The 20,415-nt window shown below is 39.7% G+C and overlaps 3 protein-coding genes across 3 annotated transcripts; 2 read left to right on the forward strand and 1 right to left on the reverse strand.

The window, feature by feature from the left end:
* Positions 1-8,998, forward strand: gpr155a (G protein-coupled receptor 155a). Its single transcript, XM_071531932.1, has 16 exons — positions 1-180; positions 460-952; positions 1,157-1,556; positions 2,001-2,169; positions 2,274-2,429; positions 3,148-3,231; positions 3,356-3,476; positions 3,606-3,690; positions 4,320-4,410; positions 4,546-4,753; positions 6,328-6,417; positions 6,660-6,790; positions 7,193-7,288; positions 7,371-7,435; positions 7,535-7,672; positions 7,956-8,998. The coding sequence occupies exons 2-16, from the start codon at positions 526-528 to the stop codon at positions 8,149-8,151; spliced, it is 2,457 nt and encodes an 818-aa protein (XP_071388033.1). The 5' UTR covers positions 1-180; positions 460-525; the 3' UTR covers positions 8,152-8,998.
* A 117-nt stretch (positions 8,999-9,115) lies between these two features.
* Positions 9,116-11,990, reverse strand: scrn3 (secernin 3). Its single transcript, XM_071531951.1, has 8 exons — positions 11,911-11,990; positions 11,549-11,713; positions 11,248-11,429; positions 10,669-10,868; positions 10,200-10,412; positions 9,944-10,106; positions 9,666-9,846; positions 9,116-9,523 (listed from the first exon to the last, which is right to left on the reverse strand). The coding sequence occupies exons 2-8, from the start codon at positions 11,702-11,704 to the stop codon at positions 9,362-9,364; spliced, it is 1,257 nt and encodes a 418-aa protein (XP_071388052.1). The 5' UTR covers positions 11,705-11,713; positions 11,911-11,990; the 3' UTR covers positions 9,116-9,361.
* Positions 11,991-12,772: 782 nt separating this feature from the next.
* Positions 12,773-18,894, forward strand: cir1 (corepressor interacting with RBPJ, CIR1). The gene is made up of 10 exons (XM_071531939.1): positions 12,773-12,921; positions 13,532-13,626; positions 14,276-14,349; positions 14,508-14,521; positions 14,649-14,701; positions 14,810-14,858; positions 15,281-15,401; positions 16,264-16,370; positions 16,734-16,819; positions 17,642-18,894. The coding sequence occupies exons 1-10, from the start codon at positions 12,850-12,852 to the stop codon at positions 18,363-18,365; spliced, it is 1,395 nt and encodes a 464-aa protein (XP_071388040.1). The 5' UTR covers positions 12,773-12,849; the 3' UTR covers positions 18,366-18,894.
* Positions 18,895-20,415: the final 1,521 nt, after the last annotated feature.

The raw sequence follows: 20,415 nt of genomic DNA on the forward strand, positions 1-20,415 counted from the left end.
AGCAAGCACGTGCATATCTTTTTAACCGCGGACTCGCATCACGTGGAAATTTCTTAATGTAACAAGCTTCATGTTTCATTCTCGACGAAAAACTGAGTCCTGTTTCACGAGTTTATAGATAGCCTAGCTAGTCCTAATGGAGTTTGACAGGAACACCAGAAGCCACAAGCACAACCAGAGGTGACTGTAATAACCCGTTATTAAATTATGTCATTGAAGTTACACGGAAATAACTTACCAAGCTCTAAAACCGCGTAACGTTAATTTCAATCGTGGTAGTGAACTGCATCTATTGCTCATTTGATTTACACGATAATTGAGGCTAACAACAGCCGTTGTTTTGATTAGTTCTGTAAGGGCGTCCAGTATGTTAACTAGCATGCTAAGTAGCTACCTTTGCACCCGCCTCTTTAAACGTTACAAAAACTGACTCACCCTGTGACTCTTGATATCTGGCAGTGACGAGCAGACAACCATAACATTATCAAACCAGGCATGAAGGCAGAGACTTGAAGACTCGGCGCAATGGAGGCAGCTGACGGCAGTAGCAGCTTGCCATATGGGGAAGAAGACCCGGGCTCCCCCGCTGGTTCCTCGACCATGTCCATCGACAAGCTCTTCCCAGCTCTCTTGGAGAGTTTTGGGATAATACTGTGTGGATACATCGCAGGGAGGGCAAACATCATCACGTCCACTCAAGCCAAAGGATTAGGGAATTTTGTGTCTAAATTTGCCCTTCCAGCGCTGCTGTTCAAGAACATGGTGCTTCTGGACTTTGGTAATGTCATCTGGCCGTTTCTGTGGAGCATCCTCATCGCCAAAGTGTCTGTGTTCCTCATTGTCTGCGTCCTTACATTAATAGTTGCCAGTCCGGACAGTCGCTTTAGTAAAGCCGGGCTCTTCTCAATATTTGCCACTCAAAGCAATGATTTTGCTTTGGGATATCCTATTGGTGAGTAAAATGTCTACCGCCCAAAAGTATGTCATTCACTACTACAACTGTAATCAAGCTGTGTTTCAGTGTGATTGTCTGTTATCCGTTTGTTTTCCATCATAAACCTCACCCTTAGTAAGCAAAACTGAACATCAATATCAAGTTGGATTTGCAGTGTTCTGCTGTCATTCCTGCATCTATTTCTCTCTGTCTTTCCCACAGCTGAGGCCCTGTACAGGAACACATATCCAGAGTATCTCCAGTACATCTACCTGGTAGCACCTGTGTCCCTGATGCTTCTGAATCCCATTGGCTTTGCCTTCTGTGAGATCCAGAAGTGGAAAAATCAGGGAAACCAGCAGCAGAGTAAGCTAATGATCGTGGGACTTGTAGTATTACAGGTCCTGAAGAACCCTATAGTGTTCATGGTCGTCATCGGCATCGTCGCCCACTTCCTCCTGGACCAGAGGATACCAGCCTTCATGGCTGAATTTGTGGACGGCCTGGCCAACTCTTTTGGGGGAGCAGCTCTGTTCTACTTGGGTCTGTCCATGGTGGGCCAGCTGGGGAAATTAACCAGATCCACAGTCGTGACACTGATATTGCTTATTACAGCAAAACTGTGAGTGGAAAAGCCTCTGCTGCACTTGATACTAATTTTATAAAAGCAGTGATTTTCTTTATCATGTTTTGTGATATGATCTCATGTATCTATAGTGAGATGTTATGTCATGTCAAATGATCTAATGTATTGATAATGCAATGTTCCATGGGAGTGTAGCAGAAGTCAGCAGGTCAGCTTGGCCTTGGGGAGTAGACTGGTACTAACATATTGTTGGCTTTGGATGACTCAGACCTTTCTTAGACCACATGCATTTTACAAAACGGGTGACATGTCAAGAAGCCTCATGGGTGTGTCAGATAATAATAGTTACTGTATGTAATTATTTAATTCAAGCCTACTAGCACTGTATTTCACAGAGTAGGTTAACTAACCATTAAAATAATGTCCACGACATCAATCTTGTCATTGGAATTTCACACATTTTCTGCCTTTCCGCTTTAGGCTGCTGATGCCCCTGATTTGTAAGGACATGGTGGATCTGTTGGACAACAGCAACACCAGCTCTCTGAACCACTCAAGCCTCTCCAACTATGCCTTTCTATATGGAGTCTTCCCCACAGCACCAAGTGTGGCTATCTATGCTGCCCATTATAACGCAGAGCTAGAAGTTGTGAGTTACCTTCTATCTGACATTCAGATACAGAATGCAGATCACGTACCTTTGTGTTTTGGGCAATATACTGTATGTAATTCTTGTGCTTTACTTCCCAACAGGTTACCTCTGGGATGGTAATAAGCACATTTCTCTCAGCTCCGATCATGTATGTTTCTGCCTGGTTACTTACAATCCCTTGGATGGATCGTGACCTTTTGATGAATTCACTGCAAAATGTTAGCTTTAACGTCAGCATCGTGAGCTTAGTTGCCCTGGTGAGTGATAACCATCCACTTCAGTGTGAAATACGGACTATCATTAGCTTCTCTTTCATAACTGGCTTTGTCTGGGCTATTCCTTTTGTTTAATTTGTTTAATACTAGTATGCTGAATGTACAGGGCACAATTTACTAATGATATTGCACAACTCCTGTTCATCTAATATTATTAATATTGTAGTATTTTGGACAAGTACAAGGGAAATTTAACTATGTAGAGACCACACAGACATTTTACATCAACTGAATTGCATTTGGAAGCAACAATACAGAGATAAGGCTTAGTGTCAGAAGCCAAAAAAACAGTAGCAGTGTGACATATTTATAGATGCTATGCTACATCAGATATGTTCTGATCTCATCAGGAGGATGTGGGTGAACAGATGCCTCAGACTTACTTCCTCTTTCATTCTCACTTTCATCCCATCGTTTACGGAACCAGATACACATCTAGGGAAAAAAAAAAGATCTATGCGGTGATGAAACACATGTTTTCATTTAAGTGTGTTTGTTCTGGGGTTTTTTCCTTCATTGTTCTTAAACATATTGTATGTCATTCTCCTAAATAATTTGATCGCTCTTTGCTTTGAAGGGGTATTACCAACCAACAAAGCGTTTTATTTAATATTAGCTGCACATAACTACTGTGCTAAGCTCTGATTCATCGCTCTTTGTGATAATTTGTAATGGAGAAACCTCTGTGTTTGTGTGGCAGGTATGGACAATAGCGGTCATGTTTTTAAGTAAGAAATTCAAGAGACTACCTCACATGTTTACTGTCAACCTTTTCTTGGCACAGGTGAGCACACTTACACCACAGACTCTTCAAATTGATTACATCATGCATTAATCAATTAATTCTAACTGCTATGTCCATTTTCACACTGGTCACCGCCTTTTTACTGTCATCTTAATGCCTCCAGTCCCTGACTTGTATTGGAATGATCGTGTGGAACTTTGTGGTGCGGGTCGACAGCTTCATCGGGCAGGTTCTGACATTCACACTATTATATACCTCACTCTGCAGCACTTATGTGTGGCCAGGTATGCTCTCTTATGCACATAACCCTCTACCCACCAACCTCACATAAAATATATTACATTATCCTAATGGCCTCTAAGAGGTGAAGTAGAGCGATAGCTAACTTTATAATACATATTTTGTTGTTTTAGGTTTAATCGCACTCTCTCTTGTGCTGATGAGAAGGAATGAGGACCTGAAAGTTTCACAAGGCATCTTAGTGATTGCAGGCTGGGGGTGAGTCAGAAATCAGAAATGAGACTAAGCTGGTTTGCCTGGTCCATGAATGGAGTGTGCCTTGAAGAGAGGATCTACCCTACTGCAGCATTTCTGTTATTACAGTTATTTTGGACAGGTTAGTCTAGATTTCTGAATCTGAACAAGCGTCTCCCAGCGTCAAATCAAGAGATCAAACTATGTCATGGAGCCGCTTCATTATCTGTGAATGAGTGATCAGTTCACTTGTATATAGCGACAATACAGAAGGTGATTTTACACAGATATTAAAACATTTTCTTCATAACCACTAGCGCTGCAATGAAGTAAACCTTACTTGGATATAAAGCAGTCAGACATTTTAGAAGTCCACACATTTCATTTCCAATTCGGTGTTGTCATTGAGCAGCTTCAGATTTTACGTCTTAATGACATCAGAGCCATGGTTCTCTGGTTTATAGCTTTGGAGTTATTTGTGTTTCCAAATATTGATTGAGCTGCTGAAGATAATATGAATAGCATTAATTCTGAGTTTTGTTTTGACTGTTAATTCTAAATATTTCCATATTACATTTATTTTCAGATGCTTTTTCGATGGATAGGTCAGCACTTCTGTTGTAAATGGTCTTACTTATTCTCTTTATCAACAGGGTTCCAGCCTTAGTAACTGCAGTATTGCTCATTTCTGGGGGGAAAATGCCTGACATGATTGACTCAGCTTTCTTTTACGGCAGACCGCAGGTAACAACATAAGCAGAACTCATTTTTCTGTCCCCTGCTGATATTATTCTGGTGTGTTTTTAGTAGCCGTTACGGAACTGTTATTGAACAAACAGTGAATTGCCTAAAAGCCTATATATGTGTGTTCTTTGTCAGATCATCTGCACCACAGTTGTACTTGCCCTCAGCATACTGCTGGGAGGAGGCTCTCTCGTGTGCCTCAGTAGAGGGAGCTGGGACCAAAATTACCAAGTCCTGGAGAGAGACTCCTCATTTGGCACTGCAGAAGATCTGAGGCCTGAAGGTGAACCAGAATGCCAGACTCTGTTTGAGCCAGCCACAACATCCAGAAGCATCAACAGAGGTACTTGTTGTTCTCTTATTGAGAACTAATCTAAATTAATCACTCAACATTTGTGTGAAGCTGTCATTTTCATTTTCAGTTTATGCTTTTATTATAGCGCAAACAGACTCACTGCAATGTTACGGGCCACTTCATCAGAAGCTAGGATAGACAGAAGCAATGGTATCATCTTAAATGACTTGCTTCAAACAAGTCAAAAGTTAGAGATGAAAGGGGAAGTGCAGAGTAGATGTAGGCCTGTATAGATACAAATACAAAGTAAACTGGAGATTCAAAAGTATGAAAACCTTGTGATACGTCATTATCTGGAGGAAACATGATAAGTTTAGTTCCTTATTTACACAAGATAACAAACATGTTGTTCCTGTGGGCTACTAAATAACAAATAGGTCACCTTGTTTTGACCTGTAATTGTAGCGCCCCTATTATCTGAACAGCAACACACAGATGTAAAAATCCCCTAGTAATAAAATCCTATCATATTTGATTATAGTCTGAGATAGCAGTTCAGAGAATTCCGACATGAAGTTCTTATTTGGTTTGGGAGGGGGATGAATCAGCATACATACAATGGGTTGCATCATGTTAAAAGACAAAAAGCGAGATATAAGAGAAACCAGACGGGTTGGTCTCATTTAGTGGGAGAAGTTCACAGTCGTCATAAAACCATTAGCCACGATCAAGTCACCGATAATGTGTGATTTGATACTCAAACGTAACCAATATCCAGGTTAGTAGGGTGCCACTCTGGGGTGCGCAGACTGGTGGCGGTTGGAACTGGAATTTACTGTATGTGCAAGATGTGCATCATCAAAGGCTAAAGACCCAGCTCTTTAGCGAATACCTCCTTTCAATTAAAAAAAAAAAAAAAAAAAAAAAATTTGATGCACTCTATGCATTACCTCATAGCACTGCCTTGTAGCACTCCCTCGTAGCACCTATGTCCTGTTGGACCAGAACTTAGCTTGTTGCACTGTCTCGTAGCACCTTTGTCCTGTTGGACCAGAACTTAGCTCTATAGCACTTACTCTCGTTGTTCTCTCCTATCTAGAAACTTGCTTGTGTTGTATGCAAATCTCATGTGTAAGTCGCTTTGGATAAAAGCGTCTGCCAAATGTGAAATTGTAATTGTAATCATTTATGTGCATTTGCTCTCAGTCACACCTTATTTGGATAGTCTAATGTTGATCCTCTTCCTACATCCTATGACTAATGTGTCAATAAAAAGTCTACTATGTTTTAAGTATACTCATAATTGTGTGAAAAATTGTCTATAGATAATTCAGTGTGTAGGCTACGGTTAATGTTCGGGTTGAGATTAATGTTAGATATAAATTTAGGTTAAGGTCAGGGTTACATAGTCTGTGGAGATGCATCAAATAGGCAAGTAACACTTTGTTGAACATCTACTTTTTGTCACCTGATAGTTGAGTATCAACATTGGACAATCCACATAAAGTGCTACCTTGCTCTGGGTACCTTGCTTGATATTTGCTCAGAATGTAGTAATATATGTATATATATGTATATATATATATGAGTATGACTTTGTGTCACTTTTGTCACTTTATCAGAGTGCCTCATATGTGACTGTGCACCACCCCAGCCCATGCCTGATATGATTATCAGCACAAATATGAACAATGGACCAACCATGCCCACAGGTACTGTACTGATAAGCAACTGACCCTCATTTCTGTTCAACACACAGTGACAGATATCTTTTGAATTGGCTGATGCTGTAAACTGTTATATACCTTACATATTTTACTGTTGACCCTAATGAAAGAAATCATAACAGCACAGAATAACCATAACCATGACCTCCAAACTTGACCTCTCCTTTCTGTTGCAACCCGCATAAGCTGTGGTGTATTTAAGCTCTGTGTTGTGCTGCCCTCCGCAGGTCAGTGTGGGAATAGGTGTGAGTCACCAGACTGCATACTGGTCCAAGTGGAGCAGCTCCAGCAGGTTGCAGACAGGCAACTGGCCCGTCATGTGCTCTTATGTCTGCTTCTGACTGTCAGCTTGATTGCTGTGAGTAAAACACCAGCATTCACTTCTTCATGTTAAATTAGCCAAAGTCCCTTTATCAATATGTGCAATGTATTGAAACAAATACTGGGGGTAGAGCGTTACTAAGAAACACAGCAAAATATTCGGATTACTTTTTGTGTAACTTAAGTCATCATCGGTTTTGCTATTCAGATCTTAGAGGAAAAGACCAAATAGTAAATGCAAATAATTATTGATCTTTGGTTTCCTTGTTTAGACAATAACCAGAAAGAATTTGAAAGGCAATTCAATATACTTTTCTGTGACTGACACTAAATTAAATCCACTCACCTGGTTCTACAAGTTGGCACTATCAGCATTATTTGCTAATACTACCCAGGTCAAATATGAAATCCCTGTTTGTTTCTGTTACCATTTCACTAGAATTTGTCCAGCTGCCTGTGGTTGCTCTTTAACCGTGTTCCCGGAAGACTTTACTTAGAGCTGCAGTTCTTCTGTGCTGTGGCCAACTATGGACAGGTAGGTGTTCTCAAAAGTACCAAGACTGGTAGTTATTTTCACTCAGTATTGCTGTGATGACAGTTGCCTTTTCTGTCTCCAGGGATTCCTTTCTTTTGGTCTATTTGGACTGGACAAGCATTTGATTATACTGCCGTTTAAAAAGAGGTAAAGAACATTTTTGTCATGAAACATTGCCACACTCTAAAGCATATTCAAAGCTTTGAGATATATTGTTTATAAATATATTTTCTGAACGGTGTTTAGGATATGCAGCCTGTGGTATGGAAAGGAGCAGGAAGAGCAGTCACAGACCGATTTACCTGAGGATATCAGGATGACTTGCTCCCAGTTCACCAAATACCACAAAGACCAGTGTTTTCAGGACATTGTCCAAAAGAGAAGGTGAGAGCTCACGCTGACTAGTAAACACCAGCCACCGTATGGTCAGAGTTTGATGAGAAAACGTCTTTCCTGAATTTGTGGCTATGTGCTAGGAAACAGGCCCTGTTACTCTTATCCACATAAAATTCTTAGAAATACTATCCAAATACTATTTCTCAGGTTTGGTGCATGTGCTCCACTGAGTGTGCCTCTCTTGCCTCTGTTTGTACAATGTGTTCCTCCCTCCCACTTTTCGTGGCCAGCCATGGAGAGAAGATAACAGAATACTTCTTTTGCCTCGCAGGTGTGGAGAGAGGACTACGGTGGACTCGTTCCTGGGCTGTGAACTGGTGGAGTGGATCCAGCAGGTGGGCTTGGCTCAGGACCGCGGCGAGGCGGTGCTCTACGGGACACAGCTACAGCAGGGTGGCGTGCTCCAGCACATCAAGCAGAAATATGGTTTCGAGGACAGTCGCTTGTATTACCGCTTCACCGCATAAGGCCCAAGGGTCAAAGATCAAGGTATAACGTCATTTATCCCAAAGTGGGTAATTAGCTTTGCAATACATAAGGCATACTACATAAAGAGAAATGCCTTCAGACGTCAGATACATCATCTGAGGTCAGGAAGCAGGAAGCGACCAGCTATAAACAAGACTGACCTTTAAGGCACTTCAGCAGCATGAGGTCGTCATTCTCTCTGGATAACAATCTAGCTAGCAGGCAGCACTAATCCTAAGGGGTGACTCAGAGTTTGCTGCTTTTTAAAGGTGTTTTGCATATTGTTATGCAGTAAAAACATGCACTAAGCACAGGTTTTCTTTTATGCTGTGTCATTGTTTTTGTTATTGCTTTTCATAATGACAAAACAAGCAAATTGCCAGTGTGAAAATGTAAATAAATCATCATTGATAAATGATGATCATATTGTGGTAGCATGGCCTCAAAAACCTCTCGAATGCCTGAAAAATTAGTCCGTTAGAACTCAGGGAATATAAATGTGTCCATTGGCCTGAATGTGATCTCAATTATTTTATATTGCCTTTCATTCAAAAAGAAGGCATTTCATAACAGTATCTTCCTTAACAGAAGTTTTCTGGACTAAATTTGGAAGGTTTTAGCTAATCTGCTGTAATTCATTTTGCCTCTCAGGTTACTTGGGAATATAACTAGGGAACCAAGAATCATCAAGATTCTTTTGTGGCTTTTTGCATTTGTGTTAAAGTACACACACCTTGTTCAATAATGATTGTCTTTCATTGACATTACTATAACAGAATGTCTAACGCACATTTTATGTCAAGGGCTGCATATTTATGATCTTGTTTGTTTTTTTAAATAAACTTTTATCACTGAACACTTGTATCATGTAATCATGTATCCCATTTATGTTGACCAGGATTCTATTCATAAATGATGAGTCAGTCATTTCAATATTTACTCTATATTATACAACATAGTACCCATTACAATTTTACCATCCGAGTAGCTGAGGCTTCTCATTCTTTTTCATACAATTATGATAAAAGTTCAGTTGTATTTTGATATCTTTATTTGTGCAAGCATGAATGAGCATGTCCTTGTACTTAACTAAAAGGTAAACTATAATCCAGTCAAAATATTCTCATTTTGGGAGAAATAAAGGGGCTTATACCGCTGCTGTCACACTGGAAGACTATTTTGTGCTACAGACAGGTTATAGGCGCCTTCTCAACTTTTGCCATACACACTCATCTCCTCCTCTACAGAGTCTGAGAACAGATTCTCCAACAACGCAGAGTCCTGAACACCATCTGAAAGAAGATTCTCCATCTCAGCCATCTTCTCTTTTTCCAGCTGCCTCATATTTTGCTTAATCTTCTTTCCTCTCTCCTGAAGAGAAAAAAAAGCAATTTTGTAAAAATCTAATTGACAGAGAAAATCTTCAGCAGACAGTGACCACACTAAGCCAAATGATTTGAGTCTGCTCCTCATCTTTAGGTAATTTGCAGGTATGTGTTGTTAGTTTTTTAACCTTGTTGGTTTCAATGATGGCAGCCACCACTTCATGTTTGACAAATAGTGGGTGTTTGCGATCGGGCTTGCTCTGGAAGCGGGGTTTCTTCTTCACAGGGTCGTCAAGACCATAGCTGGGAGAGCAGGTCTGCATCAGCTGTTTAATGTCATTCACAAAGACGAAAGGTTTGAAAACAGACCTGTCGCACAAAAGAATCACTCAGTATATCTGTTTAAAGGCAGTCAAATTGAACTGAGAGGATGTATTACAAGATAATGCAAGATCAAGCACTGTACCTGTCAGGGTCAGGAGTTGCAGTAAAGTAGTGAATTCCTGGCAAAGCAGGATCTGTGGGTATCACAGACACCATACTGCCTGTGGACATGAACATTCCCTCCATGTTGATGCCGCTGTCCTTATCCCTCAGGATGTCCATCATTGTCTCAGCAGTGATGTGACCTTAAGTAAATGAAACAGACACATGCATAAGTAGTTGAAGCTATGTAACCACCTCTTGATCAAAAGGGATCCCAGTTTTACATGTTGACTGACCGTTGCTTTTTTCCAACAAGTTCTTTCCTTCACAGTACCGGCTGCCAGATGCCTCTATTCTGGCTGTAGTCAGGAAGGAGTAGACTTCAGCGAAGTTGAACTGGGCCTTTCCGTCCCACCAGCCTTGGCTCTGTGCATATTCCCTCATCCCTGGATGTTCCTTGTCTATCTTGGTTGTTATTCCATACTGATTTGAGATGTTGCGATATCCATCTAGAGCAAGGTTAAAACATGATCAGCTATAAAAAAAATAAAACATACTTCTACAATACATGCTATGCTGTTACAGAAATGAAACCTAGGCAGGGTCGTCTGTTGGTCAGAGAATGTCATATTTACCCTTAACTGACTTCTGATTTGGCTGGAAATATAGCTGGGTAAGCAATGACCTGCTTTATGACCTTAGTCCCTCATGCTCTATATAATATGGAAAATCGACATCCATCCTTAATATTGTATTTCTGATTACCTTCCACTCTCTCTGCTGCCCAGTACTTCCCTGACGTTTCCAGCAGCCATGCCTCCTTTCTGTCTGAGATAAGGAAGCTGTTGTGGTAAGTGAAGCCACACTCATCCTCCATGCAAGATCCTCCCTGGCCATATTTCTCCAGCAGCTCAGTAATAACATCCACCGCTTTCTCAGCCGTATCGGCTCTCTCAAGTGCAAGTCTGTAAATTGTAGAGGCACAGATTCATGTTTTGCCTTTTCCATGAGCATTCCTCACTTTGAATTGTTGAATTACACCACAACCAGGCTGTGGTGTAATTCAACAGCCTCGTAGAAGGAATTTACAACTTTCTGTTTTATTTTAGTTAGCTTTTGTTTAACCAGAAAAGGAAATTCAGAATATGTTTTATTTAGAAATGACATTTGATTGCCCTTTCTATCTGTAGATATTGATATATATATATTGCTATTGCAATAATTACAGTTTTATTAAACAATATTCATAGAAACTTAATATAATTTCAAACAATGTGATGTATTTTGGCTGGTAACAAAGGCTTGGTATGACAAATGATTTGTACATCTTTTGTGGGGAGTTACCTGACCAGATCCATGCCAAGCAGAGCCTCCTCCTCATCAGCGCTCTCTCTGCCCCATACTGCTTCATTTCCAACACACACTTGGTGCTCATTAGCGCCCATTTCTGCCCCCCACAGCCAAGCTGGTCTGCTCAATACAACTGCATAAGTGTGGGCAGCCTGCTCAATCTCTATGTATGTACACTTTTCACAAGAGCAAGAAAGACAGAGGGGCAAAAGTGTTAATGGGTATGGAATAGCATGATCAGCAAAGAACAATCACAATCTGGGGAAATGAATAACAGACAGTCGAGTTGACCTACCTCAAGCTTCTCCCCTGCCTCACAGTCTCTGGCAGGGAAATACACCACCTCCTGGACTTCATCACAAGGCCTGTCAGAGTTTTTCCCAAATATGATGCGTTGCCCCTCAGTGGAGTGGGGCAGAGCCACGAAGGTGTCACAGGAAGATGGGTACATTGTGAACAGCTGTAAGGGCAATTCAAATCAAATAGCAATAACAGTTTTATGTCTGATCACATATACAGAGTGTGATTATCTCTCCATAAACAGCAACAGACCTACACTTTAAATATAACTCGCTGATTTGAGTTAAGATTTCACACCATTTCACCACCAGACATCCACTGCAAATAATGCTTATCAATAGAGCAAGTTATACTTACCGATGCTTTCCAGTCTTACCGGGCACTCTTAACTTTCTATTCTCATTTCTACATGATTTCTTGGAAAGGTCACAGTCCGCACGGTCTGCCTGACTGACCCGGAAACAGTACTGTCATGACGGAGCTGAAGATGGTTTCTTATTCGTAGCTTCGCGAGTTAAGGAAAAAGTTGAGGGTACATTAAAGGGAATTTCAAAGCACGACTATCGCGCCATTTCGCACAATTTGCATTTATTTTTTTAGATTAAAATATTTTATCGTCATTTAAGACTATTCTCGCATATGTCCCATGTTACTCCTATCTTTTAGTAGGCCTAAATTGCTTCCAAATGTTTTCAAGCCAGCTTTGATAACTGATGACAAGAAGCTCATATGATTTGAACCCTAATAGATTTCAGCCTGAGCCACAAGGAGTCTATGACTTTTCGGGATAGCTTTGCACTGAAATAATGCTTTTTCTATTAGATTCTGTTTTTCTGTTTTCTATTGTGTAGGACTATTTTGATATATTTGATCTGTTTATAATGTATGGCCTATTCATGTCAATTATGGGAATTGTAAGATCAAATTTGGAGTCTCTGATGCAGGTATGACCGTTTAATATACAATCTCACTACCCATTGATTTACATGCAGAAAACATTTCTCAGCATAACTGAATAATGTTATTGGTCTATAATTTTTTTTCTGAATAAAGATATATCAATCTATATGAAATGTGCCATTTGACCTATTGCTCATGCAAAACAACAGTTTCCCCTGAAAAACAACTGTTTCCCCCTGATGTTTTTCCTTAAAGCTACAATACAATAAGGAACCATCTTCATCCTGACGGCGCTTGTTGTTTACGTCGTTGCGGAGGAAGCTACAGCTAGCGATTCTGTGCTAGCTAACGTTACGCTTTCCATTCAACTAACATTAGTTTATAAGTAGTTCAGTCATGGGGAAGTCATTTGCTAATTTTATGTGTAAGAAAGATTTCCACCCTGCGTCGAAGTCAAATATCAAGAAGGTGAGTGCTACTGGATAACGCTACAGAACATTTGGTTAGCCTGCTAACTAGCTAAGCTAATGTTGTCATTGCATAGCAACTAACGCTAGCTAGCTAACTAGCTTACCTTGCGTCATTACAAGAGTAATTTTGTTTCGTGGCTGATTAACGGGAAGAAAAAAAGTCAAACTAAACGCTTTGCCTAACGACAAAACCATCTGTTAAACATCTTAATTGCCAAATTCTAAACTATAGCAATAGTAATTTAACTACCTTGGTGATCTGAGCTAACCGTCTAACTTCTAACTTTCTTTACGCTAAGAATAGCATTTTCTCCCTCAATTCATTGATTTAACTTTTCTTAACGTTAACATCGGTCCACTTCTGTAATTAGTTTTGCTGTTATTATAAATATAATTTACCCGTAAAAATCTAAGATAATTCAATAAGTATGTTAGATTGTTCTGTTTACTAATGTGTTTAGATACAGTAAGTGGGTATGTCAGTAATTGCATGTAGTACTGTACTTTTTATACGTGTCTCAGGCAAGTAAGCAGGCCCAAAACAGCAGTAGTTAGAAATGCATGACTTTATGGGGAGACTGTATCCTGTAATCCTCTTTATTTTACAGGTATGGATAGCAGAACAGAAGTTGACTTTCGAGAAGAAGAAGCAGGAGGACCTTATGCAGGCATACTTGAAAGAGCAGGAAACTTACAACAACAGGTTAGATAAATATTGCACAGCTCTGCTGCAGGAACAAACCTTGTTTCTCCAAAAATCCTGCTTCTGAATATCTGCTTCATTTTTTAAAGTGATGGTCATAAATTATACATTCTGAATATTTTTTGTGGGCACTTGGGTAATGAAACTTATTCAGCAAATGAAGGTCTTCATTTAAGTCTAGCATATTTCATACAAAAAGCAACACAATGTTCTTCACAAGGCCAAGAGCAATACATGTATAGTAGATTAAAATAAGAACATACACATCATTTTACATAAAAACATACATTCATGCATACACATGTACACAGAGAACATAGATGTAAAGTGCATATAAATTCAGGTAAAACAGGAGCAGATATTTGCTCTAAAAAAACCCAACATTAGTGTGTTAAGTCAAAAGACCTAGTAAAAAAACAGCAGTAAAAAGAAATGTTGTAAGTCTACTTTTAAAAGAACTAAGTGTTGGGGCACCTCTGGCATTTACCATTAACTTTAGTGACACGGCTGTTTGTATCTGTAGTCCCTCACAATGAAGGAGATCTATGGCCCTTTTCTGAAGACCTCCTCCTACTTTATTTTGTTTGGCTAAGCTTTTATGTTTCACTTTGTACTGACATTTAACTTATCATTATTTGTTTTACTCTAGATTGTTGATGGGGGATGATCGTGTTAAAAATGGTCTCAATTTCATGTATGAAGCTCCACCTGGAGCATCCAAAGGTAAATCATAACATCACTTGAGCTGAACATTTCTGACTGTTGCTAAATTAATATTATTTCCCATTTCAAACTTCTGATTGTTTAGAAAATCATGCATAACCTCATATTAATTGTTCATTCCCCCCCCCCCATTTCATAATTGTCCTTCTGCCCTGAAGAGGAAACAAAAGAGGTAAAGCAGAGTCAATTACGAACCAACACAACTGCATGATATGTACATGTTCTGAACCAGTTTTAAATTGTTACCACCAGAAAGGTTCACATATTAGAATTCATAACTAAAATGTGTCTCTTTTTAGGAGGGGGAGTCAGATTACAAATTTGAGTGGCAGAAGGTGGCTCCTCGAGAGAAGTAAATACTTGATTTTTACACACACATTTTCACCATTAAAATCTTGGCAGTATGTAGACCAGTGCTATTTCAGAGTTGGTAATATTTCTTCTCAATTTTCTCATATAGGTATGCAAAGGATGACATGAATATTAGAGATCAGCCATTTGGGATCCAGGTGTGGTGATCTTTCAAGCATTTTTCATTTTGTTAAGCCCTAGATAAAGTTACTATATGTGTTTTCCAATTTGATATTTCAGTGTCATAATCAGCTGCAAATCATTTACCATTTGAATTGGAAAAGTATATGTATTATACATTTGAACCATATATACTGTACATCAGGAATTTTCAAAAATTGAAAAAGGAGCTTTTCTTATGAAATAACATTTTATTTGATTAATAAGATAAATTCCCCCGAGCTTCACTTCTGTTTGATGGGAGTCATGTTTTTTCTTTGTTTTGAGGTGTTGACATGACCATCGTATTTTATTAAATGATCATATAGAATGTGATTTCATCTCAAACATCAGACATGCCTCTGTGAAATTCAGACTGGTAGAACAGAGATATTAATGTCTATTGTCCTTTAATTCCCAGGTGCGCAACGTGAAATGTATCAAATGTCACAAATGGGGCCATGTGAACACAGACAGAGAGTGTCCTCTCTATGGGCTTTCTGGTATCAATGCCAGCTCTGTGGCCACAGAGGAAGCAGCAGGTAGAGTATACGTATATCATAAGTGTCATAAACAATGACATCAGCGAAGACATTTCCCACTGCGTTTGTACGTGGTAATTTGAACAAACAATGCATTTTTACTCATAACATTGTTTAATATTTACGATATAAACCACTACCTATTCTATATCGATGCTATTGAATTAAATTGTCAAGTAAGAATTGGTGCAGACATTATAGGCTTTAATAGAGGGTTTACTGCATCATACTAACATTTGCATTATCTACATTAAGTAAGTATTTCAAGTATAATCAATACAATAATATTTTCACCTTTAATATTTGGTTCCAGAGAAATGCAGATTTATTTTAAACATGTGTCAGTGTTAATTTTGCACTGGAAAAACTGTAAAATAATTTTGTGTGGTATAAAAAAGAGGAAAAAAGAATATCTCCTTGGCTGTTGGATATTTGTGGCCAGTGGGTTAGCCTTTGTCTGTCACAGACGTTGCAGCAGGTACAGCGACTGTATCTCCCCTCTCATGTTTCAGCTGGAGCTCCCAGTCTTGAGCGGATTCTGACTCCTGCAACAATCAGGGAGTTGAGTAGTAAAGTAATATGTTTACTCTGGGAGAGTCCAGTGCATGGTGTTGATGGTGGAGTGCTGTAATGGTGCCCCTCCTGTGCCGGGAGAAAAAATGCAATTATTGTGTATTCTGATTCTCCTAACTGCTGCTTTGGCAGAGAATGATATTGTATGATTTGCTCAGCCGGAAGTGGAGTGAGTTGATTTGATGTCCCATTCTGTTAACAAAGCCGCCCCTGAAATTCCCACTGTGGAGGTAGTGGTTGGCATGGGCTGACATCAATGGGACTCTGAGGCTGTGATTTGTGCTAACAGGTCCGTCGATGCACCCCTCGGAGTTAATGGCGGAGATGCGAAACAGTGGGTTTGCCCTGAAAAAATGTGTCCTTGGTAGGAATGCTACTGTTTGTGATCCATCGCAGGTAATCGTCTGTCTCACACTCCCATCTTCACACACACGGGCCGATATGCCGACACACACATACACTCCCCTTGAAAGAGAAAGACGAACAATATCCTTGGTATGCCCCTTGCCTAAATATGATTGCTGCAAAGTGGCCATTTATTGGGGTAAAACACTGAGCTATTCGAGTCTAAGCAACTTTAGTCAAGAGATAAGATTTGATGAAACAGTTTTTAATCACTGTTGAAAGGTAATGTGCTGATATAATGCTATATAGATTTGCTCCCATGCAACAAATTTTATGCATTTTAGGGGTTTAGTGATGTTATACATCTGTCTTTTTAATTTCAATGTTGGCTGTTGATTTGCTGTTCTTTCATAGGATTATGTGTCCAGTGATGAAGAGGAGGATCCCGAGGTAGAGTTTCTGAAGTCACTGACGACCAAGCAAAAACAGAAGCTCCTCAGGTAGAAGTGCAGCACAATTCACAAAATCTATTGTTTAATGTATTAAAGTTTAAAGGCCTAGCCCCACATTGAAATTATGGTGGCAATATTACCTCCTTATTGGATTTTTAAAAATGTTTATTTCCATGGTTTGAATACTTTTTTTCCACTCTCAAATTGATAGAGTAATCTTAAGATAAGGAGCGACATTAAATGGTAGCTAAATATTAATTTTAATTGTATTTTGATAATAGTTTTACATTATTTGCAAAGGCTGCAACTAAATGGATGTGTAATTGGAGTAATACTGGAATCTGAAAGAGAGAAAGCATATTTTGATAGAAATGTGCATATTGTCACTGTAAGGTAAAACCTTATGTCCCCCAAATATCAACTTGTCTGGAACTAAAGAAAAACAGCCTTGTTTTCAGATTGACCACCATGCAGTGTTGAGTTTATCCAGTGTTTTTTTTTTAAAGGGTTTCATAAGACCAAAGGGTTGTAGAATTTTCTTAACCTATAGAAGACCATATAGTCCATCAATTGAAGTGAAAACATGAAAATCACCAAAAAAAAGTTATGACATCTTCACACCATAACAGCAATACAAGAAACAAAAAAAAATGTATTCAGGTGTGGAAGAACACTGAATAATACATATAAATCTTCATTAGAATATTACATTGCTCTCCATATGGTGTTGTGTTTTCCATTGACATTTAGCTTAAACCTGGGTGTTACACACAGAACACACTGTATTACTAGAATCATATTGGACATCAATCAGCTGTCTTATTGGGGAATGTCAATTCTATAGGAAATGTTTGTGTTCTTATTTTACAGGAAACTTGATCGCCTAGAAAAGAAGAAGAAGAAGAAGAAGAGCAAAAAACAGAAAAAGAAAAGCAAAAGAAAGCACAAGAAGAAGCACTGCAGTAGTGACAGCTCGAGTGACTCCTTCGATAGCAGCAGCAGCAGCAGCGATAGCGACTCCGACTCGAGCAGCCATGGCAAGTCAAAGAGCCAGAAGAGAAAGAAGAACAAGAAAAAAGAGTCCTGTCGGGATAACAGCACCGGGGGCGAGAGCCGAGTCAAGAGTCAGAAAAAGGGCTCTTCTCACAGGAGCAGGTCGCGGAGCCCTCACACTGCACACAAGCGGCCTAAAGAGGAGGCCGGAGATGACAGACAAACAAGGACAGAGAGGGGAAGGAGCGGGAGTCGAAAGCGCAGCCCGGAGAATAAGATCAAGCTGGAGGGAGGTCAAGAGAGAAAGAGGCACAGCAGCAGGGACAGGCAGAGACCCGGCGGCTCCAGGTCCGGTCCCGACAGAAGCCAGAGCCACGAGAGAGGCAGGGAGGACCGAGGTAAAGACAGGCATCACAGCAGAGGTGGGGATAGGGACAGGGGGAGCACAGACGGAAGGAAGGACAGAGCTGCAGATGGGAGGAGCAGGAGCAGGGAAAGGAGGAAAGAAAGGGAGTGCAGACAAAGAAGCAGGAGTAGGAGCGCAGGCAGGAGTAGGGAGAGGAGAGAGAGGAGCAGAGACAGAGTAGAGCGAAAGCACTGACTTGCCCTATGACTGATTCATTTTATTTTATTATTTTACCCCAAAACTTTCTTTTTCCACGTCCATTCTTGGACAAAAATGTGTAATGTTTTGAATGTTCTTTGGGTTGACTTTTAAGGGATATTTTAACTAGGTGATCAAAAAAGAGAGAGCGCCTCATTATTGTGTGCGGGTCTTATTTTCTTCCAGTAGAGGGAAGCAGTCTACAGAAAATAACTTGAGACAGACCGCCACACTCGTGTTGCCCTGTATGGATATGTATAAATTAATTGATTACTAGTGTAAGTAATTTGCACCTAAGGCCCTTTGATGGGTGTAAGCGTTAGTTTTCATGATCAGTTGGCCACTAGCGGGTTTACATTGTTTTTTCTGCTGCAGTATTTATCCCATGTTTTCACTGTTGTACAATTTACAAATCTCGACATTGTGTGACTAGGCGATAATGCCAAACAGTCGTGTATTCCTGGAGAAAGATGACTTTATTTGCTGATTAAATTTTTAACTCTCAGAACTTGCTGCTTTTATTTGCGGCTGATGATCAACATCATGGACCTGATGAAAATAACCACTCTAAATGTGGATGTTTCTTGATTGATTACCGGGAGTGTGCATGCTGATAAATTTAAATTTATTTGAATTTACCTCATGTATAGGATTCCTTATATGAACAAACCACAGTTTTACCCACAATCATTTTTTTCCACGTGTTTGTTAATTTATCAGGCCGCAATCCTCGACTGGGTGTCATGACATGATGGCAGGAGAACTGCGTGAACCTTTAAGGAATGAAACGCGTCCTGCTCCAGGCCTGTGAGCGGCAAACTCCTCTTTGATCTCCGGTTATTGTGGCCTGGAAACAAATATGATTTCTGTCCAAATACCCAGCGAGTGGGCATGGCAGAGAAAAGACACAACAGCAACCACTGACCGCGTACTGTCTCCTGCCGCAAACTGCTCATCCCACGATGCATTTCAGGCTTCACTGTCTTGTTGACAACTATATATTTTAATATGATTGGCAAAGCCCGTTAAAAAAAACTAAATAATAGTCTAATTTTATTCTTTTATTTTAAGCCACCTGAAATAGAATCTAAAATAGCTGTAATTATTTGCCTCTTATCATCACATTCACATTAATTGGTTGCCCTAAAATAAAACTAATGATTTGACACCATTCAGTCTTCGAAACCGAGACTGGAAAAAAATACAATTTAAATGTTCTCTCAGCATAAACTGTTGTATGTTGATTGCTAAAATTTAACATTTTTATATTTTTTCTGTTGCAGTTTGTATTTTTATATATTGATGAAATTCAAATTGTCATTCTAATTTGATAGTTTTCACTATGTGACAGTTTCCTTGAAGCCGGCTGCACAAAAGGAAATGAAAATAATTTCCCTCTATTGCCTTCTGGTCAATTTAACTTCCTCTTCAAAAAAGAGGGTGTCTGGATGAGATGCTTTTCCCTGACGTATTCCCAGGCCCGGACTCACGCTGTAATTATTCCCCGGGTTTTTCTTTGAGAGTCGGACGCTGCACTGGGTAAGCACAAAGAAGTCAGAGAGCATCCTTGAACCCTTTCAATACGGGGCCACTGATATTCAAATAACATGCAGGCACCATTTGACTGCGCTGAGCAAAGAGCATTTCAAATTCAACATTTGCATGTGGCTCTTTGCCCCTTCTTTTTCAAAAGTTTAAAAAACTGTTCCCATAACATCTAGTGGTTTTCTGGCAAAGAGAAAGATGCCTTATCCTTATTCTTGGGCCACCGTTTGGTATGCAAATTAAAGCAGTTAATTTGGACAATTAGAATAAATATTCAGGGACCTTTGTCATCAAACCCCCTTGGAAACCCCCAGATAAAGTGAAATTGAACAAAAGATGTCTCGGAGATTAATTAGATATTTGATAAGACACGAATCCCTAATCGCAAATACAAGACACATGGGGCTGCGATGTGCTCCAAGTCATAATTAATACCATTTAACAAGATTTTCATTTGGGCATGAAATGTCTTTTCCGGGGCATTAACCATTGATTTATTCCA

Source organism: Centroberyx affinis, unplaced genomic scaffold (genome assembly GCF_046629955.1).
Source record: "Centroberyx affinis isolate AG114_WGS23_722 - 3 ecotype Tasmania unplaced genomic scaffold, CSIRO-AGI_Caff_v1 ptg002149l_1, whole genome shotgun sequence".
In the NCBI taxonomy this organism is placed as follows: Eukaryota; Metazoa; Chordata; class Actinopteri; order Beryciformes; family Berycidae; genus Centroberyx; species Centroberyx affinis.